General features: G+C 39.8%; 1 protein-coding gene across 4 annotated transcripts; it reads left to right on the top strand.

Moving 5' to 3' along the window:
* Positions 1-11,422: 11,422 nt before the first annotated feature.
* On the top strand, positions 11,423-20,545 carry LOC106585573 (neuropeptide Y receptor type 1-like). 4 transcript variants are annotated; one of them, XM_014171946.2, is made up of 3 exons: positions 11,423-11,929; positions 13,482-13,590; positions 15,243-20,545. In XM_014171946.2, the coding sequence occupies exon 3, from the start codon at positions 15,425-15,427 to the stop codon at positions 16,535-16,537; it is 1,113 nt and encodes a 370-aa protein (XP_014027421.1). In that variant the 5' UTR covers positions 11,423-11,929; positions 13,482-13,590; positions 15,243-15,424; the 3' UTR covers positions 16,538-20,545. The 4 variants fall into 4 exon arrangements, with proteins under 4 accessions (XP_014027421.1, XP_014027423.1, XP_014027422.1 ...); XM_014171947.2 differs by lacking the exon at positions 11,423-11,929 and adding an exon at positions 11,953-12,611; XM_014171948.2 differs by lacking the exon at positions 13,482-13,590.
* The last annotated feature ends 1,612 nt before the right edge of the window (positions 20,546-22,157 follow it).

The following is a 22,157-nucleotide window of genomic DNA, read 5'->3' as shown; positions in this document are numbered from 1 at the left end:
TTGTTTGGAATATTTTTTATTAGATCTGTTTCACAGAGTGGAATAATTGGAATGAATAAACAGATCCCAATATGCTTTACAATGAACCAACTTTGTTCTCTGTGGTGGGGTAAATCAGAGGAATGGTTGGGTAGAGACTGAAGTATGATCCTGGCAGCTGCCATTTTTCTGTGGCTGCTCAGTGATTGCGAATGTACAATCAATTCTCCTCCACAGCGAGATCCTATAATACAATAGCTCAAAGGGCCAGTGTTTGATGAAGCCTACTGTCAGTCTCAGCTGGCTTTCTTCGAGTGATATATAATTCTCTCTCTCCAAGTGATAAACAGTGGGTTTTTCCTCCACTTTTATTGGGTCGTATCAGTAATGATTTGAACAGATGCACTTGCTACATTTGTCATGGTCATAAATCATTCTGTGTAAAAACAACTTATGTTTATCACAGGGTATTCTTCTGGAAATAGCTAAGATATCTGTTTGAAAAATAACTTTGTCATATTACAGTTTTTTGTTACGTGTTTATAGTATTGGAATTACTTATCTCTTAAAACGAAATGTAAAAAAATACTAAGATCAGTCAGTTCAAGTAAATATTGCAAACATTACTATTCCAAATGTTTGACCTGAGAGTTTGTGACAAAAGCCAGCATACAGTATTATGGCAGCTCACAGGCTCCAAATGATAAAAATAACACAGCACTTTGGTTAACTTAGAGGTCAGTAGCAGATGCCAATGTAACCATGAACAATTATTCCCTGCTTTCAAGGCCAGGACATTTCAGAGCCATTGAATGCAAGAACGCACAAACATTTCCTCCAACAACATGGCACATGGTGAATATATTCACGATTGAGGAAGTTCGAGGGATAGGGTAGTAGTCAGTCCCCTCTTGAAATATTTTGAAAATCAGTTAGATTGTGAAGTGAAGAAGACAAGGTTTTGACATATTGTGCCATTAATGTGTCAGGGTATCTGATAACAGTGTAGCTGTTGTTTTTCTCTCGATGTTGTCCTTCTTTTCCCCTGTGCCGGGCTTCCATGGCTCCCTACCATTAACCTGCTCTGATTATAAATTGTTAGTTTATGTCTTCCCTTAGAGACAGGTGATGTAGTATGGGCTAGCTGATGAGTTCTCCTTTAGTGCATTTCTGCATGTAGGGCCCATGTGTGGTGGCAGAAAAATGACATTCCCCAGTGGAAGTGTTAAATGAATTACTGAGGGCTGCCTGCATGCAGCCAGCAACACTGCCCTGCTCTACAGTAACAGTCTGAAAGGGATTTGGACTCTGGCTCTGCATCTGTCTGCAGAGTAAAAGGTACAAAACGGGGTGGAGTCACTGTAAAGTCAATGTTTGCCGGTCCTGGTGGCCATTCTAAAGGCCTTCCATACTAAATGTACCTCCAAAACCCTTTCTGTCATGCTTTCTCGATTTGATTGTTTTATACAGCAATAATACCCCCAAACTCTATTTCAACTAATCTCTTCTTTTTCTGTTGCATGTTTCTGCTCATTGAGCATGTACAAAGCCATTCATTATTTTTGCACCAGTAATCTCATTGCCAACGTAACCATTAACAATTATTCCCTGCTTTCAAGCCCGCGCTCTGGTACAGACTAACAATGAGGCTTATGATGAAATTAGACAGATGACTTCTTTCAAATCATCAGGTGCTAAATTGAATAAGCTCTTAATTTGGCTATTACTGTGCCCAGGAACCTCAGCAACCTGCTGGTCTTATCTGCCATGTGTCAGTGGATATGGCCTGAAAATGAAACTAGGCTGCTGAGGATCACTATTAACTTGTCAATTTCTGCTCCATCATACTGGATGCTGCCATCTGCATCCTGCCAATCCTTTTCCCCAATAAGTGTTCTATTTTCAGACGTGAAAATCACCGCCTCAATTTGGTGTTGGTGGTGTTACTTTTTGCTGTAAACATCACCTATTAAAAGCATAAAATCTGTCTATTGAACATAAAGTAGACAATTATATTACAGATAGCCATTACATCCACTGAACTGCTAGGGGCTCCTGAGTGGCGCAGTGGTCTATGGCACTGCATCTCAGTGCTAGAGGTGTCACTACAGACCCTGATTCGATCCCATTGGGCGGTGCACAATTGGCCCAGCGTCGTCCGGGTGAAAGGAGGTTTTGGCCGGGGTAGGCCGTTATTGGAAAATAAGAATTTGTTCTTAACTGACTTGCTCAGTTAAATAAATAAAAATAACTGCAGATGAAGCCTATATGACCAACTACAAGGCCAGACGGTTTCCACTGATCCCCTTTCGAAGTAGAACAGGAAGGAGATTTGGAACATTAATATGAATTAGTTGTGTACAATCAGCAGATCTAATGCATGGTAGATGGATTATACCTTTAATTATGCTAACGTAATCGTTTTTTAATAAACCCTATTGCAGTTTGTGCTCTCTCTTTCTCTCCCTCTTTATCTCTCGCTCTATTTCCCTCTCTCTCTCCCCCTATCTCTCCCTCGCTCCCCTCAATACCATGGGCTCTGAACATTTGATTCAATTACAGCTAAACAAAATGTCAGCCTTAAAGGGCTCTATATTACACCAGTACAACTAAGCACTAAAAAACTGTTTACTATGCTAATATTTTGTGCTGCTTTTTCTTCTTTTCCCCTCACCTTTGTTTCTCATTGTGTTACTTTATATATACAGTAGGAGACACAATGATGCAAGGCTGCAAAACGACATTATTTGTGTATTTGTATTTGTGTTGTGATCAAAGGATTACTGCTCCATTACAATGAAAGCAACACTGTTAATTTGAATTTCATATCATACATTCGAATAATACTGTTGTTTACAGTAACTCCCCAGGCTATATATTGTAAAGATGCAGGGATCATGAGGAGTTCATGGAGGGTTGTCCAGATGCTTCAGGAAGATCATGACGGGTTGAGTTGTCCTGTTCTAAGCCACCTGGTCGTGGAAACACTGGGGTTTAGAGTGGGAAAGAAGGGTCTTAACTTGATATGAGACACTGGATGTCCAGCCCTGGCAGACTTGACTGTCTCCTGATTCTTCTAGCCAATACAGTTAGTTAGACCATCCAATGCTAAAATACATTTTATTCTTGTTTTTATTTCATGCTTATCATGAGGAGCAATTAGAAAAATACATCTCAGGTGTTCCATAAAGGCCGATTAGAACAAAGCAGCATCAGGGTGAGTTCAATGTCAGGCGTGATCTGTTGGATGGAAGGGGCTATTTGTCATCCCTGAGAGCCAGAGGTATTGTGGCCTCCATTCTAGGGCAGGGTAATTTACAGCCTCATGGGAGTTATAGGATTGTGTCCCAGTGTTGTTGTCAAGGATTATTTCAACTGTGGTTCATGTGTGGGACTGCTGTTTCAGGGGGATATTGAATACTGTGCTGATCATTCCTCAATATAAATAGTTTTGGGACATAATTGGCATGGGTGAGAGATGGAGTGAAGAATTAGACTAAGGACAGGGTTGTAGCAGTGGAGAATGCCTAGTACCTACCAATACCTCTAATATTCTTTCCACACTTGTCAACTTGCTATAGCTCAGAAAGCATTGATTTTAAGAGCATATTGATTCTGGGTGACACCCTGACTTTAAATGAGAGCAGTCTTTGGAGAACTGATGAATGAGAACTGAAGGGAATACAACATGTCTTTCGATCATGAATACCTAGGTGACAGACTGCTATTTGCTGTCTTGTAACAGATATGGGGAAATGTTCAAGCATAGTCAATTACTCCACATTCATATCTGTTACATGTATTGTAGCAAACAGCAGAGCAGCGAACCAGGGTCAATGGTGTGAAAGGCTAACACCCGATGCATCGGGCCAATACGATTAACCCACTTGTTGGGAATTGTAACATGGCTCAAATAGCAAGGATCGCTACACTGCCCCCTCCAAACAGGAAGCTTCCTAACACGTCCAGGCCTACTCAGCTTCCTCACACATCCAGGCAATGCATAGGGTGTTTGCCTTTCACGCCAGCATCCCAGGTTTTCTTCCCTGCCCTGCCGTTCGCTACACTGGTGTCAAAAGTGGGATGGCGGCTGTGAGGCGCAAACACAAACAAAGGCAAACACCCTATGCATTGCGCCAATAGGGTGAACCCACTTGGTGGAAATTGTAACGTGGCTCACATAGCAAGGATCGCTACAGTATTTTTTAAGCAAACAATAAAGTGGTTCTTCCTTTAAAAGTTGCGGTGTACTGCAGCACAGCTTGCGGAGTGCCGCAAAATTCTATGGCACGTTATTTAAGTGTTAGCCATTGTTGCCAGAATGACGCAATTTACCACAATCTGCCACCATCTACCACAAACGGTCGCGGCATAAGCTCAAAACTTTTAAAGGAAGAACCACTGTACCAGTAATATCATCTAATGATAACCAAATAATTCAGCCCTTAAGGACAATGAGAGGTCTTGAAGATAAATAGCAGGGCAGATCTTCACAGTTTCAAGACAGATAAATCAAGGATAAACAAGCATACTGTGATATTACAGTACAGGGATCTGTCAGAAAGCAGCATGAATTATGGGTATCTTAGTGTTAAGCTAAGACGCAATTTACTGTCCATGGGGCAGAGATACTTATTGATTTACACTGCCAGTGACACATAATGAATCTCAACCATTTTCCCCACAAAAGACTATGTCCAACTACTTGTTTATGTAATAGGTGTCTCCCCCTAATATCACCTCATTCTTAGAGAGATTATTTGTTCTAGAACCGTTGGTTCTGTGTGCTAAGAAGATCTGAGCACATTTACGTAGTACCACTTTCAATACTTTATCAATGACAATCAGCATAAAGTTGATGATCAACTGGGCAGGTTGTTACATAGTGTCTACAGTGCCTTTCAGATAGTATTCAGACCCCTTGACTTTTTCCACATTTGTCACATTTGGTTACAGCCTTATTCTAAAATGGATTAAAGAAAAAAATGTCCTCATCAATCTACACACGACAAAGTGAAAACAGGTTTTTAGGATTTTTTGCAAATGTACATACTTTTTCAGGCGCTTTGCTGAGACTTCGGAATTGAGCTCAGGTGCATCCTGTTTCCATTGATCATTCATGAGATGTTTCTACAACTTGATTGGAGTCCACCTGAGGCAAATTCAATTGATTGGACATGATTTGTAAAGGCACACACCTGTCTATATAAGGTCCCACAGTTGACAGTGCATGTCAGAGCAAAAACCAGGCCATGAGGTCGAAGGAATTGTCTGTCGAACAGATCTGGGGAAGGGTACTAAAACATTTCTGCAGCATTGAAGGTCCCCAAGAACACAGTGGCCTCCATCATTCTTAAATGGAAGAAGTTTGGAACCACCAAGACTCTTTCTAGAGCTGGCCGCCCGGCCAAACTGAGCAATCGGAGGAGAAGGGCCTTGGTCAGGGAGGTGACCAAAAACCCGATGGTCACTCTGACAGAGTTCCTCTGTGGAGATGGGAGAACCTTACAGAAGGACAACCATCTCTGCATTACTCCACCAATGTAAATATATTTCAGTTTTTATTTTAAATACATTTGCAAAAATTTCTATAAACCTGTTTTTGCTTTGTCATTATGGGATATCGTGTGTAGATTGATGAGGGAAAAAATTCATAATCAATTTTAGAATAAGGCTGTAACGTAACAAAATGTGGAAAAAGTCAAAGGGTCTGAACTGAATACTTTCCAAATGCACTGTATAACATAACCTTGTCTTTTTCATAGATATATGAATGTTTCTCTGTACAAAAACCTACTTGCAGTATTTGATCATTTCATGGTTTCAAATTACTCCCTTTTCTATGTTTCAGAATTTAAAAGAATATCCACCCTTCTCCTGTCCTTCCCTTTCTACCATTACAGAGGACGGAATACAATTGTCCTTATCTAATTGTCAGTATTATTAGCTATTCGGACATGCTGATACTGAGGCTGAGATTGTAATATGAAGGATACCATTCCCCCTTCCATTTCAGATCAGTTGATAACTGAGTTGAAAACAGACTGTATTTCCTTTGTCAACTTCTGCATGATAAATTCCAGATCTACCTTAGTCTTTTGTGGATTGTGTCCTAAAATCACCCTGAACATGAATCTTCAATGTGTCAATGTTCTCTTACCCTGTAAAGACGTGCTTCCGTTACCTTTTACAATCAAGCTCAGAGTAAATTTTAGAAAATGGTGCATATACAGTTGAAGTCAGAAGTTTACATACACTTAGGTTGGAGTCGTTAAAACTTGTTTTTCAACTACTCCACAAATTTCTTGTTAACAAATTATAATTTTGGCAAATCGGTTAGGACATCTACTTTGTGCATGACAAGTTATTTTTCCAGCAATTGTTTACAGATTATTTCACCTATAATTCACTGTATCACAATTCCAATAGGTCAAAAGTGTACATACTCTAAGTTGACTGTGCCTTTTAAACAGCTTGGAAAATAATGCCATGGCTTTAGAAGCTTCTGATAGGCTAATTGACATCATTTGAGTCATTGAAGGTGTACCTGTGGATGTATTTCAAGGCCTACCTTCAAACTCAGTGCCTCTTTGCTTGACATCATGGGAAAATCAAAAGAAATCAGCCAAGACCTCAGAAAAAAAATTGTAGACCTCCACAAGTCTGGTTCATTCTTGGGCGCAATTTCCAAATGCCTGAAGGTACTACATTCATCTGTACAAACAATAGTACGCAAGTATAAACACCATGGGACCACGCAGCCGTCATAACACTCAGGAAGGAGACATGTTCTGTCTCCTAGAGATGAACGTACTTTGGTGCGAAAAGTGCAAATCAATCCCAGAACAAAAGCAATGGACCTTGTGAAGATGCTAGAGGAAACAGGTACAAAAGTATCTATATCCACAGTAAAAACGAGTCCTATATCGATATAACCTGAAAGGCCGCTCAGCAAGGAAGAAGCCACTGCTCCAAACCCGCCATAAAAAAGCCAGACTACGTTTTGCAACTGCACATGGGGACAAAGATCGTACATTTTGGAGAAATGTCCTCTAGTCTGATGAAGCAAAAATAGAACAGTTTGGCCATAATGACCATCATTATGTTTGGAGGAAAAAGGGGTAGGCTTGCAAGCCGAAGAATACCATCCCAACTGTGAAGCATGGGGGTGGCAGCATCATGTTGTGGGGGTGCTTTGCTGCAGGAGGGACTGGTGCACTTCACAATATAGATGGCATCATGAAGTAGGAAAATTATGTGGATATATTGAAGCAACATCTCAAGACATCAGTCAAGAAGTTAAAGCTTGGTCGCAAATGGGTCTTCCAAATGGACAATGACCCCAAGCATACTTCCAAAGTTATGGCAAAATGGCTTAAGGACAACAAAGTCAAGGTATTGGAGTGGCCATCACAAAGCCCTGACCTCAATCCTGTAGAAAATCTGTGGTTAGAACTGAAAAAGCGTGTGCGAGCACGGAGGCCTACAAACCTGACTCAGTTACACCAGCTCTGTCAGGAGGAATGGGCCAAAATTCACCCAACTTATTGTGGGAAGCTTGTGGAAGGCTACCCGAAACGTTTGACTCAAGTTAAACAATTAAAGGCAATGCTACCAAATACTAATTGAGTGTATGTAAACTTCTGACCCACTGGGAATGTGATGAAAGAAATAAAAGCTAAAATAAATCATTCTCTCTACTATTATTCTGACATTTCACATTCTTAAAATAAAGTGGTGATCCTAACTGACCTAAAACAGGGACATTTTACTAGGATTAAATGTCAGGAATTGTGAACCTGAGTTTAAATGTATTTGTCTAAGGTGTATGTAAACTTCTGACTTCAACTGTAGTCACCATTTCAGACTATGACCTTAACCCAGAAAAACATACACTACCGTTCAAAAGTTTGGGGTCACTTAGAAATGTCTTTGTTTTTTAATGAACACCAGTCTCAACGTCAACAGTGAAGAGGCGACTCCAGGATGCTGGCCTTCTAGGCAGAGTTCCAAAGAAAAAGCCATATCTCAGACTGGCCAATAAAAATAAAAGATTAAGATGGTCAAGAGAACAGACACTGGACAGAGGAACTCTGTCTAGAAGGCCAGCATCCCAGAGTTGCCTTTTCACTGTTGACGATGAGACTGGTGTTTTGTGGGTACTATTTAATGAAGCTGCCGGTTGAGGACTTTGTTTCTCAAACTAGACACTCTAATGTACTTGTCCTCTTGCTCAGTTGTGCACTGGGGACTCCCACTCCTCTTTCTATTCCGGTTAGAGCCAGTTTGCGCTATTTTGTGAAGGGAGTAGTACACAGTGTTGTACGAGATCTTCAGTTTCTTGGCAATTTCTCGCGTGGAATAGCCTTCATTTCTCAGAACAAGAATAGACTGACGAGTTTCAGAAGAAAGTTTTTTTGTTTCTGGCCATTTTGAGTATGTAATCGAACCCACAAATGCTGATGCTCCAGATATTCAACTAGTCTAAAGAAGGCCAGTTTATTGTTTCTTTAATCAGGACAACATTTTTCAGCTGTGCTAACATAATTGCAAAAAGGTTTTCTAATGATCAATTAGCCATTTAAAATTATAAACTTGGATTAGCTAACACAACATGCCATTGGAACACAGGCGTGATGGTTGCTGATAATGGACCTCTGTACACCTATGTAGATATTCCATAAAAAATCTGCCGTTTCCAGCTACAATAGTCATTTACAACATTAACAATGTCTACACTGTACTTCAGATCAATTTGATGTTATTTTAATGGGAAAATGTTTTGCTTTTCTTTCAAAAACAAGGTCATTTCTAAGTGACCCCAAACTTTTCAACAGTAGTGTATATTTACATTTTAGTAATTTAGCAGATGCTCTTATCCAGAGCGACTTACAGTAGTGAATGCATACATTTCATGCATTTAAAAAAATAAATAAATTTGGACTGGCCCCCTGTGGGAATCAAACCCACAACCCTGGCATTGCACACATCATGCTGGCGTTGCAAACACCATGCTCTACCAACTGAGCCATATTTGATTCATCCTGAAATAATGTTCCTTCATGTCTGTCTTTCCTCACAGCAAGGCCAGTTACAAATAGTGTGGATGTAGAGATGGTCATTTGAGTTACTGGTGTGAAGATTGTGCGGGGGAGAAGAGCTGTAGTCCTCTATACCACTGCAGTTCATTACTGGAGAGTATTGAATGCTTGTTCATTGGGACAAAATAGTCCCCAAGTGCCTCTGCTTTCTCTCAGCAAAGGAGCATGCATACTCACTCTCTTCCAAATGGTCAAAGAAAATAATCTGTTTATCCTGAGAACTCTGGTTTGGCCACTATATAATTTTGGTATCTTGTTTTGAATTTCTTGTACACTAAATATTTAAAATAATGTGCAGATTTTTTACTTTGTACCTGTGAAAACAGCAGTTCTAAAACAGGAACCTAAATGTGAGTGATGTGTGTATTACCTGATTGTTCAGGGAGATCAAACCTGCGTCCACGCTCCATACGAACACCATGCTGTGTGTTAATGTTAGATGTTCTGTCTGCGACTGACTGTGCTTGAAAACCAGACAAAAACCAGACAATCTGACTCATTCAGGTCTTCCTTCTCTTCACATCCCTCTCTAGAGGAAGTGTGTGGGGACAGTAAGAACCTGTCATCTTCTGGCTCACCAAGTGCAAAATCTCAATTAAATAGTTTTCTTTGTGAAAGCCTGTAGGATCTGTCATCATGTCTTGGGATGCTGTTTCAATTAGGAAGGATGTGAGACACACAGTTTGACACCGGTGGGCATGGTAGCTGTGATTCTCAAATTCTAACCTAGCCTCCAACATTTTTTGCATTGAGGAGGAATGCCAATCTGTTTAATTGACCTTTGGGAAAACACAGGGAAACTGGTCGTTTTGGGGGGATGGCAATAGTAAGCTATGCTATGGGAACAGAGAGGTCAGAATTCCTGCCTGCATGGGATGTGACTACTTTCACCAGTTGAGTGTGATGGCCTACACTTTTTTTCCCTAGCCTTTAACTTATTCACCATATATCCATGCTGTTGCTTAGCTTTGAATGAGAAGAGGAGACCAAAATGTTCATATGACACATCTCTACCCATCCATATTGATTGACATCAGGCAAATTACTTGATTAAAAAAAATATATTTCACCTTTATTTAACCAGGTAGGCTAGTTGAGAACAAGTTCTCATTTGCAACTGCGACCTGGCCAAGATAAAGCAAAGCAGTTCAACACATACAACAACACAGAGATACACATGGAATAAACAAATATACAATCAATAATACAGAATAAAAAAGTGTATATATACAGCATGTGCAAATGAGGTAGGATAAGAGAGGTAAGGCAATAAATAGGCCATGGTGGCGAAGTAATTACAATATAGTAATTAAATACTGGAATAGTAGAATGTGCAGAAGATGAAAGTGCAAGTAGAGACACTGGGGTGCAAAGGAGCAAGATAAATAAATAAATAAATGCAGTATGGGGATGAGGTAGCTTGGATGGGCTATTTACAGATGAGCTATGTGCAGTGATCTGTGAGCTGCTCTGACAGCTGGTGCTTAAAGCTAGTGAGGGAGGTAAGAGTCTCCAGCTTTAGTGATTTTTGCAGTTCGTTCCAGTCATTGGCAGCAGAGAACTGGAAGGAGAGGCGGTCAATCGAAGAATTGGCTTTGGGGGTGACCAGTGAGATACACCTGCTGGAGCGCGTGCTATGGGTGGGTGCTGCTAGATGCTTTCATTTTGTTGTGTATATACTGTATAATAGCCACATGGAAAAACAGCTCCAGACCATATATTTTCAGTGTCTGCTCCCAAAATATTTTTGTTTTTATTTTCATTGTTTTTATTCGTTTTTATGTGAAGCACATTGTGTTTGAAATGTGCTAAATAAATAAAGCTTGATTTAATTTTCAGTTTATTACGGTGTCTCAAGATGGACAAACTATTTCTCGTTTTTCAAGCGAAGGTTTTTTAAAGGAGTATGCTTTGCGGTCTCGTTCGGTTCACCTAAAAGAGATCAGCTAGGCGCCAGCCAAACCAAACCTTTTGGAAGGCTTATGTGCACAATTTTACATCTAACTAACTGGTGCAGTATTTCTCAAGTGAAAGAATGTGCATGAAAACTAGTCATCTATTGTTGAATGATGTCAAACACTTCATTGAAGAATCCAGTCTATATGCCGCGTTCATGTGCTAGTCGGAACTAGGAAACTCAGAAATTCCCAACTTGCTAATTGGTTAGGCTCCGGAGTGGCCCAGCGGTCTATGGCACTGTATCACAACCGGCCGTGATTGGGAGTCCTACATTGTAGGGCGGCGCACAATTGGCCCAGCGTCGTCCGGTTTAGGATTTGGCCAGGGTAGGCTGTCATTGTAAATACGAATTTGTTCTTAACTGGCTTCTCTAGTTCAATAAAAACGCGGCAGGTGTATAAATACAACCTATTAGCAAGTCGTACATTTCCGAGTTTCCTAGTTCTACTAGGAGAAGTTCTGTTGAGCAATCATCGACCAAGTGGCATATGCCGAGTTCACTTGCTAGTCGAAACTAGGAAACTGGGACATTTTCGATTGTAGTTAATCAGCTGGCTCATTCAACGATTTAGCAAATCAGAAAAGTCAGTTTACTAGTTCCGACTAGCATTTGAACGCAGCAATAGACTTCGGCTGCAGAACTTTGACTGACTTCAAGAAAACGAAGAAAACTAACAAAAACGTCATAACATGTTGTTATATGAGAGAACTGTTTCGAGAGGGAAGCATGCTACAGGCTTTATGCTTGATGCCGACAAGCCACCTCCTACCTTCCTGTTGGAAGTGCATGCTTGATAAGATCTCTTCTGTGGAGATTTTGTTCCAAATATTGATTCCTCCAGCAGACCTGACCTTTAGTGTGAAGTTCGGAAAAGGGGGAGAAAATAACGGTAAACGTAGAATATAGGCAATGCATTATACATTTATTTTCATAGCATTGTAATTGTGTAATAATGAATCATTTAAACGAAGGGGTGGGCAAAGTAAGGGATATTTATTTGGGGTTTCAAATGGTATTCTCCAGCTGTGGGCAGCAGATGTGTAGTTGAAGGAATAAGCGCATTTATCATGGGATAGGCTACGCTAAGCTATTATAGGCTATATGATGTTGAAGCCCTTTGTTGCATTTAATTGGTTGCTAAATTAGGCAATAGCCAATTTCTTTTTTCCCCTATTCAGATTCCACTTGTATTGGTATGATGATTTATTATACTGTCACTGTTTGTTGCTTCAATGTTCAAAACGGGAACTTGTTGATGTCCATAAGTTGTGGCTTAATAATGAATTTAATGTCCGGAGTAGGCTACTAGAGAGGAAATGTTGTTTTAGCCTCCTTACCCGTGTGGTTGTTCGCTTGAACGGAAGACCTGTATGAGCGCCGGATAGGCTATAGCCTATTAGACCACCGCGGCTCCAACTACCGGCGGGAGTCGCTCATCGTTTCAGGCAGGGGAAGAGCGTTCCTCGTGCGTCCGCAGCATTTGGTAGATGAGACGGAACCTTAGCTCTCGAATAGTCAATGGGGGGCAAGGAAAAACTCAGTGATATGTAGAAAAACGTTGAGCGAAGCGGGTAAGAATCCGTCTTTTCTTTTATTCTCACATTCGGTCTAATTATTAGGTATAATAATAAACTATATGCTAAGGCTATACAGACAGGATTTTAATAATTGTTTTGCCATAATGCCATTTTGAATATAGCCTATTATATTTGTTGGGCTATATTACATTAGGAAACATTGTGACAAAGATCATTAATTTCTGAACTACTGCTTTTTAACTAATGTTTCAAAAACAATATTCACTATTGATGTTCAATGAGAGGATAAACTCTGTATATTTAGGCTAACTCACTCTGCATACCTGTTAAGATAGACTTAATTTGCATCATGACACCCCTCATTACCCCTTGTCTATATTTGCTTTAGTTCAATGAGATCTCTTTGGGTACCTATATCCAGGATATAATAACAGAGTTGAGAATGCCAATTTCAAGCTTCAAAACACATTTAAGGGACTGTATGTATGGCTTCATGTGGTGGCAAATTCAATACATTGTTGCTGGAAGTGTCTCAATATGTCCATATAATACAGTTTATTGTCTCTTAACTGTCATGAATATTGGCAATTGCTTAACGTTTTGGAAGCCTTGTGTTTCACATACTAAAGAGGACTAAGTAGGCTAATAAGTAGTTAATGATGTAGATAAACATGTGTGAAACAGTTAAGTTGTTTTGTACAGTATAGACCTAATGGGTTTAAATCTGATTCTGGGGCATTAACTGCATGTTATGTAATAGTCTAGCACATCATTGAATTGATTCCAGTCATATTGATTCTTGTAGCACATTTTGTGCCCAGATGTACTGTATGCCTAACTTTTATTAGCCCATTCAATTGCATTGTCTGTTTAATTGTTTATTTGATAAACTGTTCCCTCTAGATCACAAGCTCTACATTAGACCATCTGCACCATTGATGTAATGAGCCTTGGGGTTTTTCACATACATTTCAGACACATAAAGAATCCTACATGAACCACCATCCATTTGGTAATTATGTTTTGGTTAGGGCTTTATCATCACAGAATCTGCAGTGTGACTGTCAACATAATCATTAGTAAGAACCCTGGTTAAGCCCCAGGCAGAAGTGGTTTATTCAAGTTTGATAATAATCATCCTAAGAACCTGGAGGCTACTTCATTTAGAAGAAAAGATCACTTCATTACTCACTGAATATAAATCTGTTGTGGTCCATCAAAGGTAGATGCAAAAACATGAGAAATATTGAATTTATCATCTCAAAGGTGCATTTATGCACAGTGGGTGAATGGGAAATTACACCTTGTAACAATAGTGTCAGTGATGATGGTGATAATAATAATGACCAAATGTTATTTCATCTCAACTCAAGAGTTTGCTCTGCTTTGACTGTGAAATTGATATTGTTGCAGTTGAATAACATGGCTTGTCTTTGGAATGGAATGCTGATCTTATCCTGAATTGCTAGTTTCCAAGACATTAATTTAATCCTATCCAAATGCTCTCAGGAGCGATGTTGTAGCCTTGGGCCAAACATCCTGGTAATCAGTGCTGCTTCCTTCTCTTGACCTCCACCCCCCCCCCTTCCTATTTCCTGCACCTCAAGTCTTTCTTCATCCTTGGAATTGGAGTCCAGTCGTATTGCACATCACATATTAGTCAGAAGGTGGCAGTGGGTTAAATACATATGTCAATGGATACTGTACCAGTACCCTTTGTGATAGTTTTGAGGAGTCATCTGTCAATCTTTGTGGTACGCTTGAGGTCATAGTCAGACACAGAGTAAAGAAGGGGAGTAATTTTCCGCACAGGAGACATCTAGCTCTTGGATTGTGAGAGAGGAAGAAATATATCCATTGTGTATGCTACCCAGTTGAGGCGGCCCAGCAGGATTCTGTCCTTGACATATAGTACCTTCTCATGTTTCATTCTATGGCATGTCATTGACATTATTGTCATGGAAATATGCTGGAACGGGTTGTCTTTGTTATGGGGAGTCGAAATGATATCATGAGGCCTTTTTATGGTAACACATTTCAGCGTTCATCCATGCTGTTTGCTTGATGATATGGTGTTAATACATCGTTAGTTATGAATGCTAGTACTCAAGTAGACAGGCGGATACATTTGCATGTTTTTCAGTCACCGCCTCTTGAAGCTCTCTCATCATTCATTCTCCTCTGGTTTGCAATAGTCTACTCTAATAAATCGAATTTCAGTGCTTACACAAGCGTCTCAAGATCCTAAACAAAGATTAATGAATACTGCGGTGATAGCCAAGGCTAAGTTTTGTTTTGACCAATTTAAAATGTATAGGCAGATCTAGTCACTTACTATCTTATTTTTCAATTTATTTCAGAGTATATTGTGTGTGCACCAAAGTGGAACCCATTGAACCAATGTTATAGAAAGCAAAGATTACATTACATTTCAAGATTGTTTTACATCAAAAAACACATTGATTGTTTTACTTCAAACACACTACCTAAAGTGGATCCTGAAGTAGAGTATTTTCTGGCTTCCAGCTATTTTCAGAGCAGCAGTTAACATGGTTGCAAAGACAAGTCCTTTATTTATCCTGGGTTTATTAAATAACTGCATTCACATTTGGGAAATCAGCTCATTGAAATAAGATGAAATCTAAGTGTTGTTTTCTCTTTCAGACGGCAAACAAAGACTGCAATCAATGTTCCAGCCATTAATAAGAATACTGGTATGATGAAAACACCAGCAAACTCAAACATACAATAAAGACACATTAGATAGTATATCATATTGAAGTGGAGGGAAACACCATACTAATACTTCTGGATCCCAGTCTACAAAATAAGTTCTGACTTCTAGCATGGAGGTGTCCCATGTGAACAATAGTAGTCATCACGCCTGGTGGAAAGAGATGCCATGGGGCGACACAGATGAGTGCCCCACCTCCATGAGTGGCACAACCTTCCTGATAGTTGCCTACAGCGCACTGATCGGGGTGGGCCTTATTGGTAACATCTGCCTGGTGTTTGTCATCACACGGCAGAAGGAGATGAGGAATGTCACCAACATATTCATCGCCAACCTGTCAATTTCTGACATCCTCATGTGCATCGTGTGCCTGCCGGTCACCATCATCTACACCCTAATGGATCGCTGGATCTTGGGGGAGGCACTCTGTAAGGTCACACCCTTTGTCCAGTGCATCTCTGTCACAGTCTCTGTCTTCTCCCTGGTCCTCATAGCCATGGAGCGCCACCAACTCATCATCCACCCCACTGGATGGAAGCCTATGGTGGGCCACTCCTACCTGGCTGTAGCCATCACCTGGATGATGGCCTGCTTCATCTCTCTGCCTTTCCTCTCCTTCAACGTTCTCACCAACAGTCCTTTCCAGAACATTAGCCTCCCCTTCAATCCCTTCACTGACCACTTCATCTGTATGGAGCGGTGGCCCTCAGAGCACAAACGACTGGCCTACACCACCTCCCTGCTGCTCTTCCAGTACTGCCTTCCCCTCATCCTCATCCTGGTCTGCTACTTGCGTATCTTCCTGCGTCTCCGACGGAGAAAATACATGGTGGAGCGAACCAGGGACAACCGCCAGAAGAAGGCCAAGGGGTCAAAGAGGATCAATGCCATGTTGGCCTCAATTGTGGCAGTGTTTGCCCTCTGCTGGCTCCCACTCAACATCTTCAACACCGTGTTTGACTGGAATCACCAGGCCATCCCATCCTGCCAGCATGACATCATCTTCTCTGCCTGCCACCTCACAGCCATGGCCTCTACTTGTGTCAACCCCATCATCTATGGCTTTCTTAACAGTAACTTCCAGAAAGAGCTCAAATCTACCCTATACCGCTGCCGCTGCTGGGGGGCACCAGAGAGTTATGAGAGCTTCCCTCTCTCTATTGTCAGCACAGAGGTCACTAAGGGGTCGATCTTGAGCAAAGGATCGATCAGCATGAATGTATAGTCCCGACCCATTCAGATAGGGAGAGAGAAAGTATAGAACTTGTCATTGTCTTGACCATGCATTGAAGTTTGTCTTGCTGAGCTTTATGCTGGAGCAAGGGTTGACAGGGGTTGTTCAAATTATTCACGTCAATGTTTTGTTTCTTAGCAATCAATGGTTGACCTCTTCAGTGGGAATGGAGAGAAACGTGAAAGTAAGAGAACACTGTGCCCCAAGAGGCATTTTACAGTGTTCTCAATTAGGTATGTGTTTTTACACCTTAGAGGAAGTCGATAATTTTATGACAGTGCAAAGGTCTTCTTCACTGCAAGCACTGTGGAGTAAAAGGTGTACTTTACACCATCATGATATTTCAATGTATTATTTGGGTCTCTACAGAGCAGTAACATTCAAAGTAGGGGTGGGGTCGTGGGATTTAAAAAATAAAAATGCAACAAATTGTAAAATGAATTTATAGGACAAAATGTATGCACGCATGAATGTAAGTCGCTTTGAATAAAAGCGCCTGCTAAATGGAATTTATTATTATTATATTTCAATATTTTTGTTGTTGAGAAAGATAATTTGAAAAATAATATTGAATTGAGTTAATGTATTTATTGATTCTCTTAATTTTGATAAGAGAGATGGAAATTAATTTAAAGTTATTTGTTGATGAAAAACTAGAAATGTACAGATTTTAATGCTGTCATTAGATTTGGGGTGGGGTCGCCAGAAATTCTGGACAAAAAGAGGGTCCCTGCTTGAAAGGTTTGAGTACCACTGCTATAGAGTGTAGCCAAATGTGTTGTCGTGATAGTCAAACTTGCATGGCAGCACAAAAGTCTTTAAAATCGACTATAATTGAAGGACTTTTAAATTGACCTTCGACTCCTCTTGGGTTCCACTCACAAAGTCATGTTTGAATAATGTGAGATTTTCAGATTGTCCTTTTCTCACATTTTACTCCTGTTAATCCTAGATCATGGATAGCTACTGCTATAACTGTGTTTTTATAGAATTCGCTATACTTTCAACCCTCCTTTGTGCAATTCCTTCCCTCATGCAGAGACTCATGGAATATGCATGTTAAGGGATGCCAAGTGCCAACCACTTCCAATGGTTCATTCATGATATTGATGTGGGTTTAAAGGGATAGTTCTCCAAAAGCATGTGTTAATGATTTCCTTCATAGATAGGAATCATGTGATCTTTACACTGGCAAATGACTTGGCTAAGATCACACCATGTCAATAAAATCCTCATAACTGGTTTGTTTGTAAACAGACCAATGACAGAATAAAGTTCTGGAATTTGTATTGAAACAAAACTTTGACAAGGACTGACATTGAAAACTAGTGATTTAAAGCACAGTACCTGTCACAGACATGTTTTGTACCCACCAATGTTTACTGCCAAATATATTACTGTGCTAGTGGCTGACTTTGATAATAAAATGTGTCATGCAGCAACCATGCATCTAGGGCCATATAACAAAAGAAAAGGGGCAGTAAATGAATACACTCTGTACTCTATGACAGCAGCACATGGAATAATATCCTACTGTATATCCTTGCTCTCTCACTGAGGTCCACTGAGTCTTTGTATGTACAGTAATATATCTGGTGTGTTTAGCCCTGCGTGGTATGTATGGTACCTGATATGCCTCTTGTATTGCAATGTGGGAAAATTGGTTTATAATATAAATGGGAATAAATCATTCACCATTTCCATCTGTTTACCCTCTAATCTACTCTTGTAAACACATTTTCAGCCATTCCATTTGGGCAGTTACAAGAATGATTATCCAATATGACCAAACTGTAACTCATGAATGTGTGCAATATTTCCTTATTATTCTTTGTTTTGCAGGGTAAAATAAAGTTCAGTATGCCATATACAGTAAGTATTTACAAATATCATGCCATGTTTTCTCTAAACATTTGTAAGCTGGCTGCCTTTCTAAAAATATCTAATTCTCAGAACATTTCTAGGACGTTTTCATAATGTGAGGTCATAACTTTGGATAATTCAAATTTTGTCAGATACATATATTTAAATGTATGGCTCTGCTTAATTTTTATCCAATGTCTGAAGAACGTTCTCTGTTTACTGGGTAGTTAGTGATGAGCTTTTATAAGCCAGAAAGTTTTGTACATTCTATGTATTCCTTTCTGCAGGGTTAATCTTTATCAACAAAAAAGTTAGAATGCCAAAAGATGTTACAGTAGCTATACAGAAGATAAATAAAAAAGTTGTATTTTATTGCATTTCATGTTTTTTTTTCTTCTTTTCTGTAGGTGCCCTTAGATATATCAAAGCAATGTCTGTCAGCATTTTCTCATTTTCCCAATCTATTTCATTATGATTTAGAGTGTGAATCTTTCACAAAATAATACATTTGATTTGGTGGTGCACTAACATTTTCTACTACCTTAAATTCCATCCCTGGTTTTACAGCAGTCTAGTAAATGCTATCCACACCCCACAGGGAAAGTGTTTATGTTCTTAAACATGAGCAGACAATGTTGAAGTAAGACTGTGTGACCCATACCTGTAAATCAATATCACTACCAATGGGAAATGGTTGAGATCTGTATGTGAAAATATTTATATTTAAGGTTGACTCTAATGAAATTGAAAGATCCACCCAACCTTATTGTTTTCACTTTTTGCAGGGTGCTATAGATAAGTGTCTTCCAAATAGATGAAAATAAACATATAGGGTGTTAATGACCATTTGTAGCCAAGCAGTAAAACTGTCACAAAACTATATACTGTATCCATTTCTATTTTGTTTATCGATTCTTATTTGGTACCTTTTTCTATCCTGTTTCCACTCCGTGTCACTCACTCACTCACTCACTCACTCACTCACCAAACACACAAATACAGTCAAGAATAAAAATGTCAGATTCTCAAGCATTCTATTCCTCCCCCTTACTCCTCTCACTATTAATCCCTCACCTATACGATACTTATGAGACAACATATGCTGTAAAAAAGCTAATTAATAAGTTATTCATTATTCACAGATGAGAAAGCGATCACATTCTGTGTTCTTCAGTGAGATATGATTACAGAGTTGAGTTTGACATTCTTTTTCAAGAGTCACATATTTTCTCCCAGAAACAGAAATCTGTATCAATTCATGGGTTTACTTTTCTTATCACTTATCCTGTTGAGGCCAATATAGATACTTCCAAATAAGCTGAATCTGCATTTGCCCTGTAAACAGTTTGCTCAGATGACGATGTTTCCTGTGGACTGTCAAGAATAGTATGTTAAATTATAGGGTTATGTGGGTATTTTGAAACCAAGTAAAGTGATGAAACAAAACCACACTGTCCGTTTTACAGATTGGAGCAGGTACACAACATATTCGTAAACACATGAGGAATGGGATGTAGGAAGTCTGCACTAGTCCACCCATCCTTCAGTCTGAAACAGCAGGGATCACCCAGTCAAATGCCATTGGTTCAAATGTTAATGAATTCCCACTAATACCTCCTGTGGTCACAGAACAAAGTCACATTGGCCTGTGTGTAACCTCACTTCTGTGGAAGAAAAATAGAGGGATTTGAAGTGTATTCTTTTTTTGTTCTTGGCAGTTGAATAGGTCATATAAAGCAGCTCTGCCTCTTGAATTCTAACCCTGGTATTAGACATGCAAGAACGTGTGACTGCATTGAAACAGTCACCTGGGGGTCATACTCACATATTGGCTCAGTCCATATTTACCAGTTCCTCCATGTTGCTTTTGAATTGTCTTAATGCCATATATTTTTATTCGGCATTTCCTGATGCCCTTATGCCCTGGTTGCTCTGATAGCTTTCGTTGCTTGGGGAAAGTGTGGCCAATAGATCTGTTATGACTAATGGAACACAAGGACATTTGTAGGCTAACCTTTGCCACAGAAATATTTTTCAGAGATTATCACACTCATCTCAAGATTATGCTATAGCAGAACGACTCATCTGTGTCTTTGTAAACACAATATCTTAATAAACCTCATATTTTAGTTAAAATTGTCTTGTCTCTTTGTGCTGTGTATTAGGGGTAATGACAGTTGAAAGCAGCTGCCACTTGATGAGTCTCATTTCCCCACAGGGGTGGCATTTGACTGTGCGGGTCTTGGCCTTCATTTACGTATCTTGGATGGATCCCTACCCCCCTGTAACTGATCAGGATAAAACTAGAACATGAAATTACAGAAATCACAACCTGATTGCCAACCATTGTGCCAGAGCACCTCACCACTCTCTGTCTATACAACGCTTTATTTTCTCATCTTTATTATATTTTCTCAGTTTCCCATGCAGAGTAAACCATGCATGAATTTACATTTTTTTCCCCCCCCAAGAGTTCCTAAAAAAATGTAAAAGCCCTGCAACCCTGCTGATTAATTTACGTGGTGCTGCTGTCTATTGGTGATGTTTCCAACTCCTCTAGAAGGTCTGCTGGTAACGACGCTGGGTACCACCAGTGCTTTCAACACAAACACTTTTGTATACTGATGTTTCCATCTACATGGTAAAGAAAGGTCTCAGTCACCATAATGAGAAATAATGCACAAAGCGAGTAAATAAAATAAACAGGTGAATTACAACAACTTTTGTCGTAATGTTATCTAATCTTATTGGTAAAGTGCATTGTCAATGTTTGCCTTTATATTTAATCTGTGGCCTCTCCATCTGACCTTTCCCTCTCTTTAATCATGAGAGTAGGACTGAGAGCTAGACCTTGAAATGCTGCTGTGGTTGCCTAGTTATTGCTTCCACAGGGCTTCCAGTGGGTTGCCTTGTTGCGGAAGAGCACTGTCTATCTCCTCTCTCATTGGACCCTCTATGACAGAGAAGCCAGTCCAAGCTGCTGCACTTTTAAGATCAACTGGCTCCAGTGATGACAGTGATCTTCATACCTCTACTGTTCTCCCACATATCTCTCTGTTGAGCTTGAAGACTTGACAAAGGTATCAGAGGACAGAAGATCATCCTCCTGTAATGTTATCAATTTGTAGGATAAACCATTTACAAGATAGCATGTTTTACTAGTGATTAATTAAAAGTTGTTAGATCTGGGCACCGGTGCCCTTTCATAAATCATTAGGGGCATGCCACCTCTAACGGTGGGTGGTAAGTCAAATTGTGGTTGGTAAGTCAAATTGTTACAAAGCGTTCTGGGGAAAAACAATTATCTCTAGGCCAAGGTTAATTTACACACTGTTGGTAGTGTCATCGAGACGAGGTTACATTCTCCCACTGTAGATGGTGTTAGAACACCATAACGTGAAGAAAGAAGTTTCAGACAAGGACATTTCTGTCTGTGTGAAAGTCTTGAGATTGGTTTAGCAGACATCTCATTAGTGATACGGTGCCCATCAAAGGATACAGATACTCTCTCTTACTGTACTCTGGTGGCTGGCTGTATAATCCCAGAGAAAATTAGATCCATCTCATTACTTTTTACATGAAGTGGCTGAAAGGAAAAGCAGGTCGAGTGCATTGGTCCATGCAAAATGTGGAGAGTAGAAATAATAACTTATGTAAAGTAAATTGAATCTGTCAGTCAGACTAAAAGAGCATAATCAATGCCATTTGGACTCTTAATATAGCCTGTTTTAGCGAATGTTTCTTACAG

Source organism: Salmo salar, chromosome ssa24, assembly GCF_905237065.1.
Source record: "Salmo salar chromosome ssa24, Ssal_v3.1, whole genome shotgun sequence".
NCBI classification, from domain to species: domain Eukaryota; kingdom Metazoa; phylum Chordata; class Actinopteri; order Salmoniformes; family Salmonidae; genus Salmo; species Salmo salar.
Note: the sequence above shows the minus strand (reverse complement) of the source record. Positions and strands in the feature narration are given on the sequence as shown.